General features: G+C 42.7%; 1 protein-coding gene across 3 annotated transcripts in view; it reads left to right on the top strand.

Moving 5' to 3' along the window:
• Nucleotides 1–5993, top strand: part of med16 (mediator complex subunit 16) — a 102308-nt gene extending 96315 nt beyond the window's left edge. For all 3 annotated transcript variants that reach the window (XM_047049371.1, XM_047049373.1, XM_047049372.1), the window contains 3 exons: nucleotides 369–582; nucleotides 3616–3699; nucleotides 4199–5993. In XM_047049371.1, coding sequence (XP_046905327.1) covers nucleotides 369–582; nucleotides 3616–3699; nucleotides 4199–4325 — 425 coding nt within the window. In that variant the 3' untranslated portion in view covers nucleotides 4326–5993. The remainder of the gene's footprint in view (nucleotides 1–368; nucleotides 583–3615; nucleotides 3700–4198) is intronic.
• The last annotated feature ends 12674 nt before the right edge of the window (nucleotides 5994–18667 follow it).

An 18667-nucleotide genomic window follows, 5' to 3' on the forward strand; every position in this document is an offset into this window, starting at 1 on the left:
ACTAGATAGCCAATGTATATTTAAACTGAGCATTCTGGAAAAGAGTGTGGTCAGCCACTAAATTGTTTGTGACATTAGACTAGCTGCGTTTGCCAACAACAAAACAAAGTTGAGTGAATACTCAAGTTTAAATTTAAAAAATTATTTCAAACCGATTCAATCTCTGAAATAATTGCACATTTTGGGCTAGGGTTTTTGTTCCAACTGCACAAACCGTGACATAAACCACCACGCAACAACATAGAGTGCCGTGTCATATCACTGCAATGTGATTATCAAATAAATGAGGAACCTATGTACAGTGTTGGTATATTCTTGTTGACATTTTTAACCTACCCTCACATATGCATCATACTCTACACCTCCAGCTAGAGATGAAGGCCACCCCCAGGACCCTGACGAAGCCCTGATTGATGAATGCTGCTTGCTACCCAGCCAGCTCCTGGTGCCCAGTATGGACTGGCTGCCTGTCAATGACGGGGTAATTTGCAAGCTGCAGGGGAAGCAGCCACTGCGACTACAGTTCAGCAAGCCCTATAGCCTTCCACTTAATTCCAATTCGCAGGTGGAAGTTTTCTCCAGGTGAGGATGAGAGAGGCCTCTCATTGGCTGTTCACTAAAACACATACAAGATGCCTTTTGAAATGCTTTTAAAATGCTGTATAATAGTGAGCTTTATAAGTTGGAACAGTTGGTTGAGCAAATCAGTTCAAATCAGCTTCTTGTCCTAAAATGCTGAAGTGAAGGTTTTCTTTCACAATTCAATTTAAGAAAGAAATGTATGGGTTATTGTTAGTGCTGTCAAACGATTTAAATATTTAATCGCGATTAATCACATTAATGTCATAGTTAACTCGCGATTAATCAATTAATCTCACATTTTTATCTATTCTAAATGTCCCTTGATTTCTTTTTGTCCCATTCTTTTTTCAAATTTTAAAGCTCTTATCAACATGGAAAAGTGGTACGGATTGCTTCGTGCAAATATTTTTTTATTGAAAACAACATTGCAATCGCCTGGCTTTGACGAGGGGGCGGAGAATTCGCATGAATCGCATCAGCTGTGTGCTTGGCCATCAAGTGGTATTTCAGACTGGACGTGCTGCGATGATAACTCAGTTTACAACGACAAAACACACAGATCAATTTGGTCTTGTCAATGGAACCATTTGGCAACTTTTTAAAAGTAAACTTTCCATTCAGAATCTTATTGGCATCCATTTCGGCGTCTCGCGCTCGCCGTCCACTCAAAACATAACGTTAGCCTACTACCAGAGAATTTCTAATATCCGTAAACGGGCTCTGCTACTACTCTTTAGCCGGCTCGCAAGCCAAACAAGTGTGTGTGGCGTGCCTGTTGTTTTATTTCCGGTCTAGCTAGATCCGGTGTGGTGTTGTAGTCTTTCTAACGTCGGTAATTGTTGCAACAGCATGTGAAAAAAACTACAAAGTTTGCTAGGCCAAAAAGAGCGTTAATCGCGCGATAAAAAAATTTACGCCGTTAATTTGGGTTCGCGTTAACGCCGTTAATAACGCGTTAAACTGACAGCACTAGTTATTGTACATGATTTAAAATGTTACAACCTTTTATAAGTCACATTTTTGCTTTGCTGCATATTGATTGAGAATGTTATTGCATTTCATGATTTTGGCTCAATAAAACTCACGCTTAGCAGACCATTCCGTTATTTTAGAATGTATGTGTTAAAAGGATAATCATTATTTTGGAATTGGAATTGTTTGATCAGTCAAAAGTGAATGCAATCTAATTTTACAACCAAAAATGCTTTTGATCCAGTTTTACTTCCCTTTGAGGCTAAAATGTGAAGATGCACCAGTGCACCAGCCAAAACAGCATGTAATAATATGTAAGGTACAAAGCGTTAAGTTGCGTTTTGGTTAATGGGCGATGGATTGATTTGTGTTATATGGGTAGTGTTTTTTGTTGATGCATTTGAAACCTAATTGTGGAAAGACTACACATGTATTTCAAAATGTGGTTGTTTATCTGGGCTGTCTCACTTGGGTGAAACCAGTAGGTTTCATACAATGCTTCTGTGAGGGTCACATTATAGAATTGTGTAGGCTATCACTTAAGAAACCTTAGTATTATTTAATTGATACATTGTGTTTTGCAAAGGTATAACCCTAACCTTAACTGATAAGCTCCTCCTATTTGACATTTTAAATTAAAACAAACTCTAAATCAATTATTGTAAGCTGACATTGGTTTTATGTTGGGAAAGATCTTTAAGAAAACATAAATATCCTGCTTGCAATACTGTACATCAGGGGTGGGGAACCTTTTTTCTGCAAAGGGCCATTTGGATATTTATAAAATCATTCGGGGGCCGTACAGAATTATAAACTTAAAAATGTGCCTGCTATATTTGGTCAAACATTTAATTAACTCACCCCTCATGTGATGGCTGGAATTGCTTCTCTTTGTGAGGTTTGTGATGTTAGCTGGCCCGATGCAGCCTGCTTTGACTGGGGGTGCAGTGAACATTTCTGGGGGGGTATCATGATTACGGAAAGGGATCGTATAATTTTGTATATTGCTACCATTTTTGAGACTGCTTATCGATCCGAGTGTAATCAGGCGCCGAGCCAGACGTGGGAAACATTCGGGGCTTAGGCCAAACCAACAACGTATTCTGGGTTTGATTTGCTAGAAAGGAATTCCAGACTTAGTGCGAGCGTGCGAGCTAAATTTGGTACATTGGTACGCAACGCTGCGCGCCTCCACAGTCCTCTTCCACATTTTAAAATAGTGCTGCTGCCAACGAATAATGCACCTAATAATATGGTTCCTGCAGTGCCATGGCGGGCCGCACCAAATGATGTCGCGGGCCGTATGGCCGGACATTCCCCACCCCTGCTGTACATAGTCAAACCCCATGTTACTATTTTATCGAGCCAAACCCCACGTTACTATTTTATCGAGCCTTTTGCACTGCAAGTCCCATGTACAGATTTGGCAGATTTGATGCAGGTTGTACTGAATGGTTAAACAATGCTTTTGGACCACAATTTTCGAATAGCGACACATATTTTCAAGTCCAGTCTAAAGGAGGTTGACAAAGTAATGCAAATGCAAATATTAGGGAATAGGTACAAAATGATACCCAAGAGTTTGGACCATAATTGTTCTATAAAGGTAAATTTGTCATGTATATTAAATCAGTGTTCCTGAATAAGGTATTAATGTGCCTGTTCAAAGGTTAAATAAATGTGTTTAAAAGGGGGACTGGAGGAGTTCATGTACAAAGAAAAAAGTGTTCGAATTGGCAGGAGTTTTTGAAAGAGAATGCAGTTATACAGGGTATGCATAAAATTGTATTGATCTGTTCTGCATAAGACAATAAAGGGTAATTGAATTATCACTAGGAGGAGATAAAGGCAATGTTATAAAATGTATGTGTAAGTGAAGAGAGAAATATTTGGCTAAATGTCCTGTAGATGTAACAGTTGAACAGCTTTTTTGGACATTGCCCAATGCTTTCATGGGATGTACTGGGGTGGTGGTTTGGTTTTGGTTTGACCCTTTATGGAGTGGCGTGAGCTACAACTGTATTTAATTAATTAACTGTATGCATATTTGTGTGTGTTTAGGATTGCAGGTGCCCAGAGGATGGATAACCTACGATGTCTCCACATGGGTGTCTCCCCCACAGAGGAGAGCAAAGCCTGCACCAGGTCTGTCAATTATTGTTTGTTTCTAAGTCTCTGACACTTTAGTCATTTCTACCTGTATGCCTTATTTTCATTTAAGGTACAGGAGATTGACATGGATCCGTCAAACCGAAATTCATGGGAGATTTTGTCTGTACAGACACAATATGTTAATAAAATATTCAGTTACCAATACGTTACTGAGAGTCATTTATTCCCTTATATCTAATTTCCTATTGTTCAGTAACAATTTTACAGATGTGAGCATTTTGTTGGTATGATGGATGCAGAATGAACCTAGTGGTCCCCATAGGTGTGAGCTACATGCATTTTATTTGGGGCTAAATGGGCTTTGGGTGGAAAATTTGTTGTCCAGTTTAAGATATTTTCAAAATGCATAATGTCAAAGGTGTTTATTTTGTATTTATATCCAGTTCTAGTATCTACTTCAGATAACAAATGGGGAAACTCCTAATACAAAGTGCAGTTTACAAGCAGCAGTGTCTTTCTTTTTTCCTATCAGGTGTGGGTGTGTGACCATGCTCCGCTCACCTAACAAGACAAATGCTATGAAGCAGTGGGAGCAACGCTGGATCAAGAACTGCCTCTGTGGTGGACTGTGGAGGAGAATCCCCCACACACAGTCCTGAGCTCAGCCAAGCAAGATTAGCACAAGCTCACCTTGAACGCAATACTAACCCACAAATCCCCCCAAAACCTAATGTCAATGCACTTGTGTGTGTGTATTGACATTTAATGTACATTTTGAGAGATGAGAAGATCCACCATATTGCTTGATTTTTGCTGTCAACTTTCATTTCAATTATTGTCTTCTTGGTCCTGTAGGCTGTGATAACATTTTGATGTGGATTTATTTCAAATTACTATAGAAAAATGCAAACATGGCACAGTACATAGAAAGTGGTATTTCTTTTTTGTTAAGTCTCTTTTTCTTCTTGTTTAAACATTAAGCTTTTTTTGTGAAAATCTGGGGCATAATAACAGCCTCAATACAATTCTAAAATGTATATATAGCTGCAAGTATCAATGGCGAATTTCTCCCCAAATTTGCAGACAATTTGAATTCATGGGCCAGCCATTTACAAGTGGGAAAAGTCGGATGTGGCCTGTAGCACCAGCAAGGGGCAAATTTTGCCCAGTTTATACTGTATATGATCTGTCGTTTCGGTGTGCCAAATGATAGAAAAGGTTATCAAGGGGTTTGGGCGATGTTGAGTTGTTTTAGAGGAAAATAATAAGGAATACGAACAAAAACAAGAGTTCCTATTGACGAAGAAATCCTAATTCTCCATACTCGTTGCGGTGCACAAAGCAACAACAAAAAAGTTATGATAAATGAACACTTATAGTAACATGTTACTGTACTTGAAGTGGGTCTTCATAATCATTAATTACACCTTTTGTGTGTGTGTAAGTATAATTTGTACTTTTCTCCTCTCAATACAAACACAATCTGGAAAACACAAAGCTAGCTGTGGGGTGGCAGAGAATTAAACATGCCATAGTTCCATTTAGCAGTGTGATACAGTACGTGATTTTTGGACTTTTTCCTTGGGTCTTCCTATAAAATGTAATGTACCAATTATTCACCTAACCAAATTAGATTTTTGGACTTGAATGTTGCTAAATTAAAGAAACATTTCAAAATGTTTCCTGAAGGTTGTTTTGAATAATTTCATAATAGGGCTCATGAAGAAGTGTTTGAAGAAAATTCCATGAATAAATGTATTTCTGTATGTATTTTTTCATTAAAATGCTTATGCTTTAAAAAAATACTTGATTGAATAGAAATTACCTGATTTAAATGCATATTCTTCAAGTAATAATACGTTTATGACCAGAGCCATGTAGAACGTTGTGTGAACGGAAGTAAAAATGATCATATGATGATAATTGTCGCTCTGGATAAGAGCGTCTGCTAAATGACTAAATGTAAATGTAATTGTAGGAGCCAAATTGGATTGTTGGGCCTTTGGGTTGTTTCATGTTTCTTTCTGTGAATAGTAGTGTGTGTGGATGACTGAGTATCTACAGGTTTGTCTACGCCCACCTAAAGGACGGTTGGGAGCCTGAAGGCGGTTCCCAATGGGAAAGGCTTATAAGACAGGAAGCCACAGCAGTGGGTGTGGCCAAAGAGGGAAACAGTCTTTTGACCGTGTGGTGGTGTGCCGTGTGGGGCGTGACAAGCCGTTTGCTACCGTATATGAGACTGCTTTAGTTTAATTGTTTGTTTATTTAGCTCAAGTTCTTATAATATTTCTATATACATCAACAACAATAAATGGTCCTCATTGGTACAACTGCACGCGTCGATCTTTATATCCAGCTCCACCACCAGTAATAGCAAAAGGAACAGGAAAAGGCTATTACAATTGGTCAAAACAATTCCTGGAATGGATGTACTTGGACCATAGGATTATTGGATACTTTGAACAAAGGAAGAACAGATATTGAAGTCTGTGAAAGGCAAGGGCCATTTTGAATTGTTTGAAGGTCGAAGTGAATCTGAGCGAATCCAAAGGAAACAGTATGAGAAACAAAGAACTTGTAAAGCAATCTTGCTCTGTGTACTTATAAGACTTAATTGTGATAAGTATTGAGTTATAATTTTGAAGAAAAAAAATCTTGAGTTTGCCACATGGAACAAAATTGCTCAATCAATATGGATGGCAATGTCACTAACGTGGCACCTGTTGAGGAAGGAAAGATGGAAGAATTGTTTGAGGAAGGAAAGAAGCTAAACTTGCTACAAAGAATAAGCGTGCTGCTTTGACTCGTAAAATGAACCAAACAACTGGATTTATGTCTGATCCAGTCAATTTGGAGAAAGTAAAGGAGAGTGTTCAGAAAAACACTGAAATTGAGGAATTTAAAGACTTGCATAAACGATACCAACAGTTAGTGTCAAAAGAGTGCGCTGCAGACACAGAACAGTGATATGAGCCAAAGTTGATAAACATCAATGAGTTCTGACGTCAGGCTGACGAGTGGATTTAATCCTGTCCTGTTCAACCACAATTAGGAGATGAAATTGGTCCTAAAGACAGCATCTCTTTAGTAAGTCAGGGTTCACAAAGATTCACATGCAAGCTCAGAATCAGCTCATCTGGTGGCATATGCTGAGAAGGCAGCGGTTTCAGCTAAGGCCGCTGCTTTGAAGGGAAGGCATGCTTTGGAAGAAAAGGAAGCGCGCTTAGCTCAGTGTACCTTCCAATAGTCTCATTGCTGTCTTAAACAGACAAAATGAAATTACATCTATGCTTCTCAAACAGCAGCAAATGGGTAATCGACAGTCCATTGGGAGGTAGCAGCAAAGGTGTGGAAATGCCCACAGAGACTGCAAACAGGATCTCCTTGGTCGACCTGCAAGAACTTCTGGGGCCTCATGTATAAAGGATTGCGCAGCTTTCATACCAGAAGATGGCGTACGGCAAAAACTCGAAAAGTACCTACGCACAGAAATATTCACATGTATAAAACCGGTCGTACGCCAGGTCCTGCGCACCTTTCCTTTATAAATCACAACGTGAAATTGACCGCACGTGAACGAGCCACTGACCCCGCCTTGCCTCCTCCCATAAATTAATATGCAGATGGACTATAAATGCGCTCCTGAGGTAATTTCTTGAATTGAATTACCGTATTTCTTCGAATGAACGCCGCCCTCGAAGAAACGTTGCACCAAAAATGAACGTTAAACGCCGCTGCGTTTATTTGAAGAAATACGGTGAATGTGAGATCGAGGTTCTGACAACAGAGGTGGAGGCGAGAAAATGTGCCCTATTTGGCGGCCTGTCATCAGGTATTAGCGACAAAAGAAAGTCGGCGGAGTGGAAAAATGTCACTATTTGCGCCCTTTCTTGTTTTTAACCTGTAGCACTTTGAGATTTAGCTACATGTAAAGTGCATTACAAATAAAATTATCGTTATTATTAGGGCCATCAATGCTGTGGGTTCAGAGAACTGAACCATGGCAGAAATTAAGAAGAAATGGTCCGATATAAAACTTTAAATGAAGAAACGAGTGGTGGCGCATCGTAACAGCATGGCAGCTATAGGGTTAGCGTGACATGCATTTCCTGAGTGATTTTGTCGTTCGTTTGACAGCCTCAAGTTTAACAGAAGTTATTAAGTGATGGCGGATTAAACAGAAGGCTATATAGCATTTCCCGTTTTGGGTTTTGGCATTTTGATGTGATCATCCACATTAATGATCAAACTTTTATATTTATGTTTATTGAATAGTCAACGTCATAAAGATAGTAGTGGAAACTTTATTTTGTAATGTTTGGTGAGTTTCGGCACTTTTCAGTTAGAATTCGCCATGTTACAGAGCCAGACAAGACTTTGCGGACGGTCCGTACATTCTCACGTCTGCTCAAAAGTTTCCGTGACGGCCCGCACATTCTCACGTCAAGTAAATCTTTATACATCACAAAGTGTGCGTGAAAACCAGCGTACGCAAGCTTTTTGCGTACACAACGTTTATACATGAGGCCGCTGGTGAGCCACTACAACACAGACTTCAATGACAAAGCCTATAAAGAAAAAAGTGAACTTTCATTGAATGACAGGAAGTTCCTCAACATAGTCAACGAATCTGTAAAAGTGAAAGAGGGTCACTACTGCATTAACTTACCTTTCAAAGCAGATAATATCACAATGCCCAACAACCACGTTGTTGCAGAAAGGAAAAGGAAGTTCCAAAAAGAACCGAACCATCAAAGTATACAATTCCTCAGTGATGTCATTGACAAGGGCTACGCTGAAGTGGTTCCCTCTGCAAAACTGAATAGGACTGATGAAAAAGTTTGGTATAGCCCTCATCATGGGGTGTACCACCCAAAAAAGACCATTAGAGTGGCGTTTGTGGTGCAACCTTCCAGGGGACATCCCTTAACTCTAAACTACTCCAAGACAACATGCTGATTGGAGTGCTGACACGTTTCCGAGAAGAACCAGGAGCGCTGATGGCGGACATACAGGCCATGTTCCACCAAGTCAAGGTGACTGAAAGTGACAGACTTCCTGCGCTTCTTATGGTGGCCACAAGGAAATGTGGATTATGCTCCAGTGGGATATCGCATGACTGTTCATTTGTTTGGTGCAGTGTCTTCACCGAGCATAGCCAACTTTGCTCTCAGAAAGACTGCACGGGACAATGCAAGCAACTTCCATCCTGAAGGTAACAAACACAATCACGGAGCGGATGTGGATGATTGTTTGATATCGATGCTCACAGAACTAGAAGCAATGGAACTAATATCGAACCTCACTGAAGTCTGTCATACAGCAAGCTTCCATTTGTCAAAGTGGATAAGCAACAGCAGAGCTGTCCTTGGTGCTGTTCCATAAGAAGACAGAGCTAAAGAGATAAAAGATTTGGACTTGAGCAAAGATCAATTTCCTATGGAACGAGCCTTAGGACTTCAATAGTGTGTCCAAAGTGAGTCCTTCAAGTTCAACATCACCATCAGTAAGCGTGCACTTACCAGGAGGTGCATCTTATCAATGGTAAGCTCTGCAGTCTCCCGGTCGTGTAGATTCACCTTCTACAACATCCGGAAGATCAGGAGATACCTGTCTGAGCACTCCACCCAGCTGTTAGTCCAAGCACTGGTCCTTTTCAAGTTGGACTACTGCAACTCACTGCTCGCTGGCCTCCCAGCATGTGCAACCCGCCCTCTTCAGAGGATTCAGAACGCAGCGGTCCGCCTGATCTACAATTTACCCAGACGCTCCCATGTTACCCCGCTCCTCATCTCTCTCCACTGGCTACCCATCAATGCCCGTATCAGATTCAAGACCCTGGCACTGACCTTCCGAGCAGTGAACGGGACTGCACCCGACTACATTAAGTCTCTCCTGCAGCCTTACACCCCCACCCGTCACCTACGGTCTTCTTCAGACAACCGCCTGGTGGTCCCACCGCTCAAGACCGCCCAATCCCAACACAAGCTCTTCTCCTGCCTGGCCCCCCAATGGTGGAACCATAGTTTTTCATAATATATGCTTCATGTTTTGACTGCTTGCAATGTTTGGGACTACCTCGTTGTTATGATCAATGACCTATGCTCTTTTGTTAAGCTCTCTCTTGGAAGTCGCTTTGGATAAAAGTGTCTGCTAAATGCATAAATGTAAATGTAAATATATGATCCATTATGCTTTCTGTCTCCACTTACCTTGCCAGCTAAACTGCTGTTGCAGGACTTGCAAGACTCCTGCCGACAGGATCTTGGGTGGGACATGACTGTTCCCGGCTCACTTTCTTACCAGTGGACCAAATGGATGGGCCGTCTCGCACAACTCACAGACTTTGAAGTTCCACGCTGCTTTAAGCCAAATTATTTTGGTGAGTCAGTGCATAACCAGATTCACCACTTCTCTGATGCCAGCGAGTTAGGCTAAGGAACAGTCAGCTATCTCAGAATGTCAAATGCAGAAGGAAAGATCTATGTAGCATTTGGCAAGGCAAGAGTAGCTCCATTACAGTTTTTCTCCATTGCTTTGGTTCATTTCACGTAACAGAAATGACATTCTCAAAACAACACGTGCAAACCTCCAAACCCCAGGGCACTTGTTCGCAACAGATTGGAATTTCTCATTCCTTTAATCAAACTGAAATTGTATTAGCACATCTTTGTAAATGACAAGTGCAATTGCCTACAGTTTGCACACATTTAAAATAATTTAGCACATCTTTGCAAATGGTTCATGTAGATTGAGACACATTGTATTCTGGAAAGGAAACATCTACTACAGTTCAGTCAAGACACTCACGTGATTGATTTCACCATTTATTCTTACACATGACAAATGGTTTTACATTGGCGGAATGGATGTATATGGGGAAGCGCTCCCCGCCTTTACTGCATGCAAGACATGAGGCAGGGAGCAACGAGTTAAATCCCCCACGGGGAGCACAGACAGAAAACACGGGGGAGAAGGGGACGGTGGTGGGTGGCAGCAACGCAGACGGCAGGTTCGACAATGCGTGTGCGTGCATGGAGCGACTTTATAGCGCCGCCTATCGAGCTACGCCTATGGCCTGAGGGCACGGCGATGGGTGGTATGACGCGTGTTGCCCGAGTGCCTTGCCTGAACCTGCTTTGCTCATTTCAGTCAAGACACTCACGTGATTGATTTCACCATTTATTCTTACACATGACAAATGGTTTTACATTGGCGGAATGGATGTACATGGGGACGCTTGTCCAGGTGAGGCGTCTGACCAGTCGGTTAATGAATGGCACCGAAGACCTCCCCTTATTTATAATACAGACCCCTGCTTCGTTGGTGCAGAACACGGTGATCTTTTTCCTGCACCATAAATGCCCCCACAAAAGACAGGATATAACGATTGGGTATATTTCTTGAAGCGCGCTTGAATGGTGCTCCGGCGGAAGAGACAGGATCTCCTCGGGCCATGCAGCACAGAACCACTCACGACCGTGGTAACCCCCAAACCCGACGGACGGGGCGGCGTCGGTGTAGAACTCCAGGGCGGCGGACGTTTCTACTTCATCGTTATAGAAAAACGAAATGCCATTCCATTTGGTGCACAGGAGAGCCCAAAAGGATAAATCCGACCTGCACCCGACGTCGAGCGCCAGGGTGTCCTGCAGGTTTTCTACGGTTGTGCATAGGTCGAGGAGCCTAGAAACAAAAGCGCGCCCTTGAGGGATGATACGCATTGCGAAGGTTAGATGCCCTAGCAGAGACAGCAATTCGCGTTTACTCATGGACAATGCACTGCAGGCGGCCCCCATTACGGAGCGGATGCGCTCGAGTTTCTCCGCGGGCAACGAGGCTTTCATTTGTACGCTGTCCAGCTGAATGCCAAGGAACTCGAGCGAGGTTAGGCCTACGGTTTTTCCGTCAAATAACGGGACGCCCAGTGAGTTGAAAGTCTCGCAACTCGCAACACGGAAATGCAACGGGCCAGACGCGAACAAGGAAAATCCACCACAAAAAAATCTTCCAGAAGGTGCAGGACAAAAGGCAATTTGAGCACATTTAACAGGATCCAGCACAGCGCTTCCGACTGTGTGGAAGACGCGCGGGCTGCTGCGGCAGCCGAAGGTTAACCAAACAGAAAAGTACAGCTTCCTGCACCAGCGCACAACGAACAAATACCATTGAGAGGGGTGGAGTGGCATGACCTTAAACGCATCGGTCACGTCCGCTTTGCCCAGCCAAGCGCCCGCGCCTGCGATTTTAATCATATGGATTGCGTTATCCACACTGGCATAATAAAGAGAAAAAGGCCCACGCGGTATATGGCTGTTGATACTTGCCACCGCGCAGCCACGCGGAGCCAACAGGTCCACTATCAGGCGTTTCTTGCCTGAATATTTGCGCGTGGCTACGCCTATGGGGCTAACCCTGAACGAGGAGAAAGGTGATTCGTCGAAAGGCCCGATCATGAAACCTTTAGTTGTCTCTTTTTGAAGGAGTGTGTCCATGACCCCCGGCTCACGAAGTGCGCTCTGCAGGTTGTTACATTCATATTTGACAGTTGGCAGCTCAGATAGACCAGCACGAAACCCATGAGTCAGACCATCCAAAAGGTATGTTACAAAACACCGATCTGGATGCTTGTCCAGAGCAATTCTGAGTCTCTTAATGTTAATAGGGGTTGACACCAATTTATTCACTTGCTCTTCAGGGCCGGGCGGGCCCGACGAGGGCACACAGCTCGGGGATGAGCGTCCCCGCAGAAACTGCAAGCATGCAGGTACCTTCCTCCGACCACCTCTAGACACGGCCTGCAGGTGTAGTAACGGGCGCATATGCGGTTTTGGGACACAGGTTTACTGTGTTAGCCAGAGATCCGCACACGGAGCAAGAGAGCGGCATGTGCCCGGTAAACACACGGCTCACCAAATCTAGGTCTCTCACTGACCAGTCCAGCCGCTGATTCCAATTCTGGAGGTGCAAGGCTGCCTTAGCAGACAAACATTTGTGGTACTATTAGGACAAACTACCACCGTAGCGCAGGGCCAGATCACAAATAAGAGCAAGGTAATCATCCATTTCGACGCGATGCTTGGGGTACGCCTCGCATAACGTGTCACGGTACACCCCGAATGCCACGCAAAATTCGGCCAAAGTCAAATTCTTGGACATTCTGGGGTCGCTGTCCTTAAGGAACACGGACACTTCCCTGCAGTCGACCACACGCCGGTCCAGAAGGTCGGTCGCAACAAGCAATATCTGGACTAAGTTGACATCCATACCTGCAAGGATTTGGCTCCTCAGTTGTACGGACACGCCAGCCGCGGGGGACAAGAACGGTACACCGGAGGCCGCAGCCGGTACAGCCGAGGCCAGGCTCCTCCGTGGCACCACGTCTCGGTCGGAGGCCGCAGGAGCACCCACGAACCTGGAGAAGGTCGGAACGGGATCCCTTGACGCCCCGGCTTCCAGGACGGCGATGCGGGAACTCATGTCGCCGAGGGAAATCTGAATGTCCGAGAGGGCGGCCAGCACAGGATCATGGGGGCATTTGTGGACGGGCTTGGCTCCTGGATGCAAGCCCTCTTCGTAGGCAGCACGGCAGTAGGACGGGGCCCCGCTTCCCTTTCGCCAACGCTTTTCCCGGGGGAGCACCCAGGTGTGCGGATGGAGCAGCCGAGCCGTGTTCCAGGAAGAACACGAACAGATCCTTGTGGCTGCATCCAAGGGGTGGTGTTATTCCCTTGACGTACAGGGCGTCCAGGATCTTGTACACTGGCCAGTTCTTCATGTTAGCTGTTTTCCCTGCCAAACGCGAACTACGCCTGACTCGGATCCCTGAGTCCTCGCCATCCGCGCAGAGATCCTCCGAAGGAGACTTCTCAGGGGGCTGATCGAGACAGTCCACCAGATCCCCAGAAACACCCGCATCGTCCAGATACGAGGAGGACATGACGAAAGGGAGACAACGCGAAGACAACGACCAAACAGACGATCAAACCGCGGACTGCAAAGCAATGGCAGCAACGCAGACGGCAGGTTCGACAATGCGTGTGCGTGCATGGAGCGACTTTATAGCGCCGCCTATCGAGCTACGCCTATGGCCTGAGGGCACGGCGATGGGTGGTATGACGCGCGTTGCCCGAGTGCCTTGCCTGAACCTGCTTCGCTCATTAACTGTAGCACAGTGCACATGAGGGATATTTCTAAGGTCCACTGCCATACTGACAAAACATCTAAACATTTTGACCTGCAGTGTTTACACAATGCCAAAGGGACTTCATTTTGAGGGCACTGACTATTTGTATGAGAAAATGATTTAGTTTTGACTGATACAGAGAGATGACCCTTTGCAGGTGTTCCATGGTGGTTTGGTGGTGTTCCATGGTGAACCATCTACGTTATTTTGGCAAATGTATTTAAAGGTTTGAGAATGTCCTCTTTTTTCTAAAGAGATGAGCCAAAGCAATCGAGAAGGAACTTTTCATTTTGGGGGCACTGACTATTTATATGAGAAATTGATTTGGTTTTGATGTGAATTAACTGTTTTGGGTGAGATATGACCTTTTGAACGTGATCTATGTATTTGTGCAGAACCATATAGGCTATTTTGCTAAATGCACGTGGAGCTTTAAAAATTTAGTTTCTATTTCAAGAATTGAACCAAAGCAATGGAGAAAAACTGAAATACAAACTATTTATTACTTTAATTAATAATTAACTTAATAAATAAAAAACAGTATAAAAATAAATAAATTCAATCAAAATAAATAGCTTGTTTCGTGGTTTAGACTCCTCGATAGGATTGAGGAATAGGGAGTAAGGTGATTAGAGCACCATCAGGTTCCCTCGATGGGCAGTGAACCCTGATGAGTGGGCCACGGTGGAAGCTTACATTGTCCCACACAAAGACACATGTAAGAAAGTGAGGCCCTACCAAACCCATCTCATGTAGAGGGATAAGATCGGCGTGCAGGCGGTCCAAGAACACCAGGGGGGTGTTCCATCAACGTTGATTAAGGGAAAGCGAGACTTATTTCGCCAAGTCTCACTAACTTTAGCGAGAGTTCCGTTCCATGAAGGTGGATTATTCTAGTTCTAACTACGTAATCAAGGTTCGAAACTAGCCTGATCCGTGTCAGGCTAGAAGTCAAGCTAAACTAAAATGTGTTGCAAATAATTTCAAACAGGCGGAAACAGAATCTCAAAAGACAGTTCCGTCGAGTAAATTCCTACACGCAAAGCACTTTAGTCCGTGTTCGGAAACGTAAATTCTGACTTGTGCAGACATGAATGATTCACGTGTTTAGGCCTACTTCATCTCCAAAAAATATATTAATTTAAAATGTTAAGAAATAATGTCACTTTAGCTGTTTTCAAAAGCCATTGGTTAATTGACATAAAATAAGCCCTTAGAAACTAAGCAGAGCCTCAAGACAAGTTACAATCAATTATGGCGTATCCATTCTTTGACAAGCCTGTGGTGGATGAAGGTGCTCAGATTATACAAAGAGTGTTTATCCCACCAGCCCCAAGGGTCTTCAGACAGTAATGCTTCCCTGACCAGTATCTGTGGAAGAAGTATAGGTTCAGCATGCCCAGCATAGTTCATCTAGATAGATTAGAATTAAGAATTGTCATTCTTAAAAATATAAAACATAAATAATATATATATAAAATAACACTTTAGCAACTCTTAAGGATGGCAATGAACACATAAGAGCAGCCTACCATCCTTTGTAGAAAGTAATAGAAAGGAGAGTAGACTATAATAGTAGAAAGGAGGGTAGTAGACTGCAGTTTATGTAGGTATGCCTAGACTATGTAGTCTGCAGGAATCACACACAAGGAAGCAAATGACCCACTGTAGCCAAGCCTTGACACTGTTCAGTCTGTCTGCATCTGTCTATGTCTTTGCATGTGGGACGTTCTTGAACTATGCCAGGAAATATGAAGGGTATACTCTGCTCCAAGCAGTACCTGAATATTATCATCTGTTTTTCAGGTAATCTTGAAACACAAAGAATCAAGGAGACTCTTTATTCAATTGGATAAAGTGTTTTCATTGTTTAAAGCAGCCTATACGTTGACAAGCCTCTATATTACCTCTCCTCTGGCTTCCCCAAAATTATAGGTGCAATATACTGTCCCCATGGGTGTATCCAGGCCCAGTGGAAGACTCAGGGGGTGACTGCCTGGTGCCCCCATGGTTGAAAGTGTTTCTAAAATGCCTTCGAGTGGCAAACATTAGACCAAGTGCCCTACTGTCTGCCATTCACATTGTGAAATATGCTTGAGTGCCCAGGATGCCCCACGCAATAAATGACATTTTGCCCTCTGTAAGTGTTAAAACATGTCTTAATGAGTTCCTTTATAGTATAGAAAATGTGATGCAGTACCCTATAAGGTGCCCTTATAATGGCCTAAATTGGACTGTTCCCATGCCCTTACTTCCAATGGAAAAGGGTGCTGTTATGAAGTGCCCTTTATGCTGCCCCTACATGACAGTGTCCCAAATGTTGCCCTTTCCTAAAAAGACAATTAGATGCTGTGCCCAACAGTCTCCCCTAATGTTCCCAGTAGGGCATGCTTTCCCAAAGTGAGTCTGTCACTGTCCAAGCCCCCTCTGGATCTGTGGAGGCAGACTATGTTAATTGGAAATACTCATTATATAATAATGATAGTCATGCTAAGCAATTTTAAATTACTGTTCTTCCAAACAAAGTGTGCAGTTTGGGTCACCTTTTGATCTAAAAAGTCAATGCTGGATCTGTGCAATACTAGTCATTTCAGTGAATCCCTATTTTAGTCATGGTTATCTTTCCCTTTTATCTTAAATCTCATCATTTAGCCTATCAGTTAATAAATGCGTGTGGCAAAGTTATTTTGAAGTAGCCTAATTTAAAACATTATTAGCCCACATCAAGTGCAATTAACCATGGCTTTCTTCAGTGTTTTGAATTTTATCCTACAATTTTCAATTGCTGCCACGTTCTCTTTTGGGCTAATATTATTTTCAATCTCCTGTTGAGAATATTGGCCATAGGCTAGCCTACTGTCAGAACGGTTTCAGACAGCTCATCAAATTACGCTAATTATCAGTAGGCCTAAATGCATATATATATATATATATATATATATATATGTTAAGTCGATTTGGTAGGTCTACAATTTACGCATGTTAACGGTCGTAATGGTTTGACAAGTTGTCTCCCTTGCCATGGTAATTGCGGCAACATTGCTCTTTTTGGGGACAACTCCCAAAAAACTCTAAAAAACTATTTACGCTGCTGAAACAACACCTCTCTGCTGCTTTACGCTTTGCTTTTTGCGACATAACTCCTCTTTTCGACTATCGCCTGATCTAGGCTGCAGAGTCTAAGCTTATTGAGGTCTAGCTTGAATTAGCGTTGCTTGTTAGTGGAACGGAACGTTAGTGGAACGGCTTGAGGCTTAAGTCTAAGTTGACGTTTACCCAAGTGAGACTTATTCGTGTTAGCGCGACTTGCGTTAGCGACGTTGATGGAACACCCCCCAGGAGCGTCTGGGTATTGTATGGGCCAAGACTGGGAATGTGGGTGACTACACCATTCTCTGAAATGGCAGCACACATGGGGATGTTACCCCGAGCTGGCCTGGGACAAGCTCTATATATTTGATGGAAGCTTTTATACTCCTGGATAGCTCCTGTCAGCTAACTAAACGTATTGTGTGATTGGTGATCGGATGTGTCCCCTTGTTTAGTAAAGTTCTAGTTGCACCTGACAATGACTGTAAGCAGATGATCCAAGAGATCAATATTCAATCAATCAATCAAAATGTATTTGTACAGCGCATTTCATACACAGAGGTAACACAATGCGCCTCAGAGTAAAAAGGATAAAAAAGGGGGAGGGGGGGTTAAAAACACAAATAAATAAATACATGTTCCATACATGTTAAATAAATTCATTTTACAGTGAATGATAAGCAAGATCAAAGAGGTATGTCTTAAGTGTATGTTTAAAAGTTCAGCCATTCTAAGGTATTCTGGCAGAGTGTTCCAAAGGCTGGGAGCATAGTAACTAAAAGCTGCTTCCCCATGTCTCTTTGTCCTGGCTTTTGGAACTGTTAGAAGTTCAGTACTGGAGGACCTCAGGGATCTACTGGGTGTGTACCTTGAGAGCATGTTTGTAATATATTCAGGTGCATGATTATGGAGTGATTTATAGACTAGTAGGAGAATTTTGAACTCTATTCTGGTAACACTTTATTTGAAGGGATGTGAATAAGAGTGACATGACACTCTTATTCACATGCAAGGTTGACATTGTTTGTGATGTCTTTGTTATGACAACTTGACATTAGCTGAGACAACATCACCTAGTAATGTCTTTGTCATGGCAACTTGACATTAACTGAGACAAAATAACCTGGCAATGTCTTTGTCATGACAACTTGACATTAACTGAGACAAAATCACCTGTCAATTTCTTTCTCATGGCAACTTGACATTAACTCCAGTGCACCTGTTGTCACTTTCATTTGCACCAAAACAGGTGATATTGATTCATAATTGCTTATGCTTCCTAACTGGACTGATTGATATCCCTGAAGTTTAAATGACAGTGTAATATTGTGGTGATTATGTGTTCCATACATTTTCAGAGCAGTGTATTTAGCTTTATGTGTTAGCATTAAATACTACTGTCATATGTGGTTGGTTTTGACAATGGCTATCATGAGACCATTTTAATTGTGTCATGAATATTTTCCTTGACCTCAAGTACAGTGGTAACATTTTCACTTGTCATAACGATATCATTAAGTGTTAGTACACTGTCAAATGCTTGTATAACAGTGTCATGCATATTTTGCTTGACCTCAAGTACAGTGGTAACATTTTCACTTGTCATAAAGATATCAATAAGTGTTGTTACACTGTCAAATGCTTCTATGTCATAAACATTTTCTTTGACCTCAACAGTGTTACAATTTGTAATTGTCATAAAGATGCCATTTAGTGCTATAACAC

The sequence above is a fragment of the Hypomesus transpacificus genome, chromosome 26 (genome assembly GCF_021917145.1).
Source record: "Hypomesus transpacificus isolate Combined female chromosome 26, fHypTra1, whole genome shotgun sequence".
Lineage (NCBI taxonomy): Eukaryota > Metazoa > Chordata > Actinopteri > Osmeriformes > Osmeridae > Hypomesus > Hypomesus transpacificus.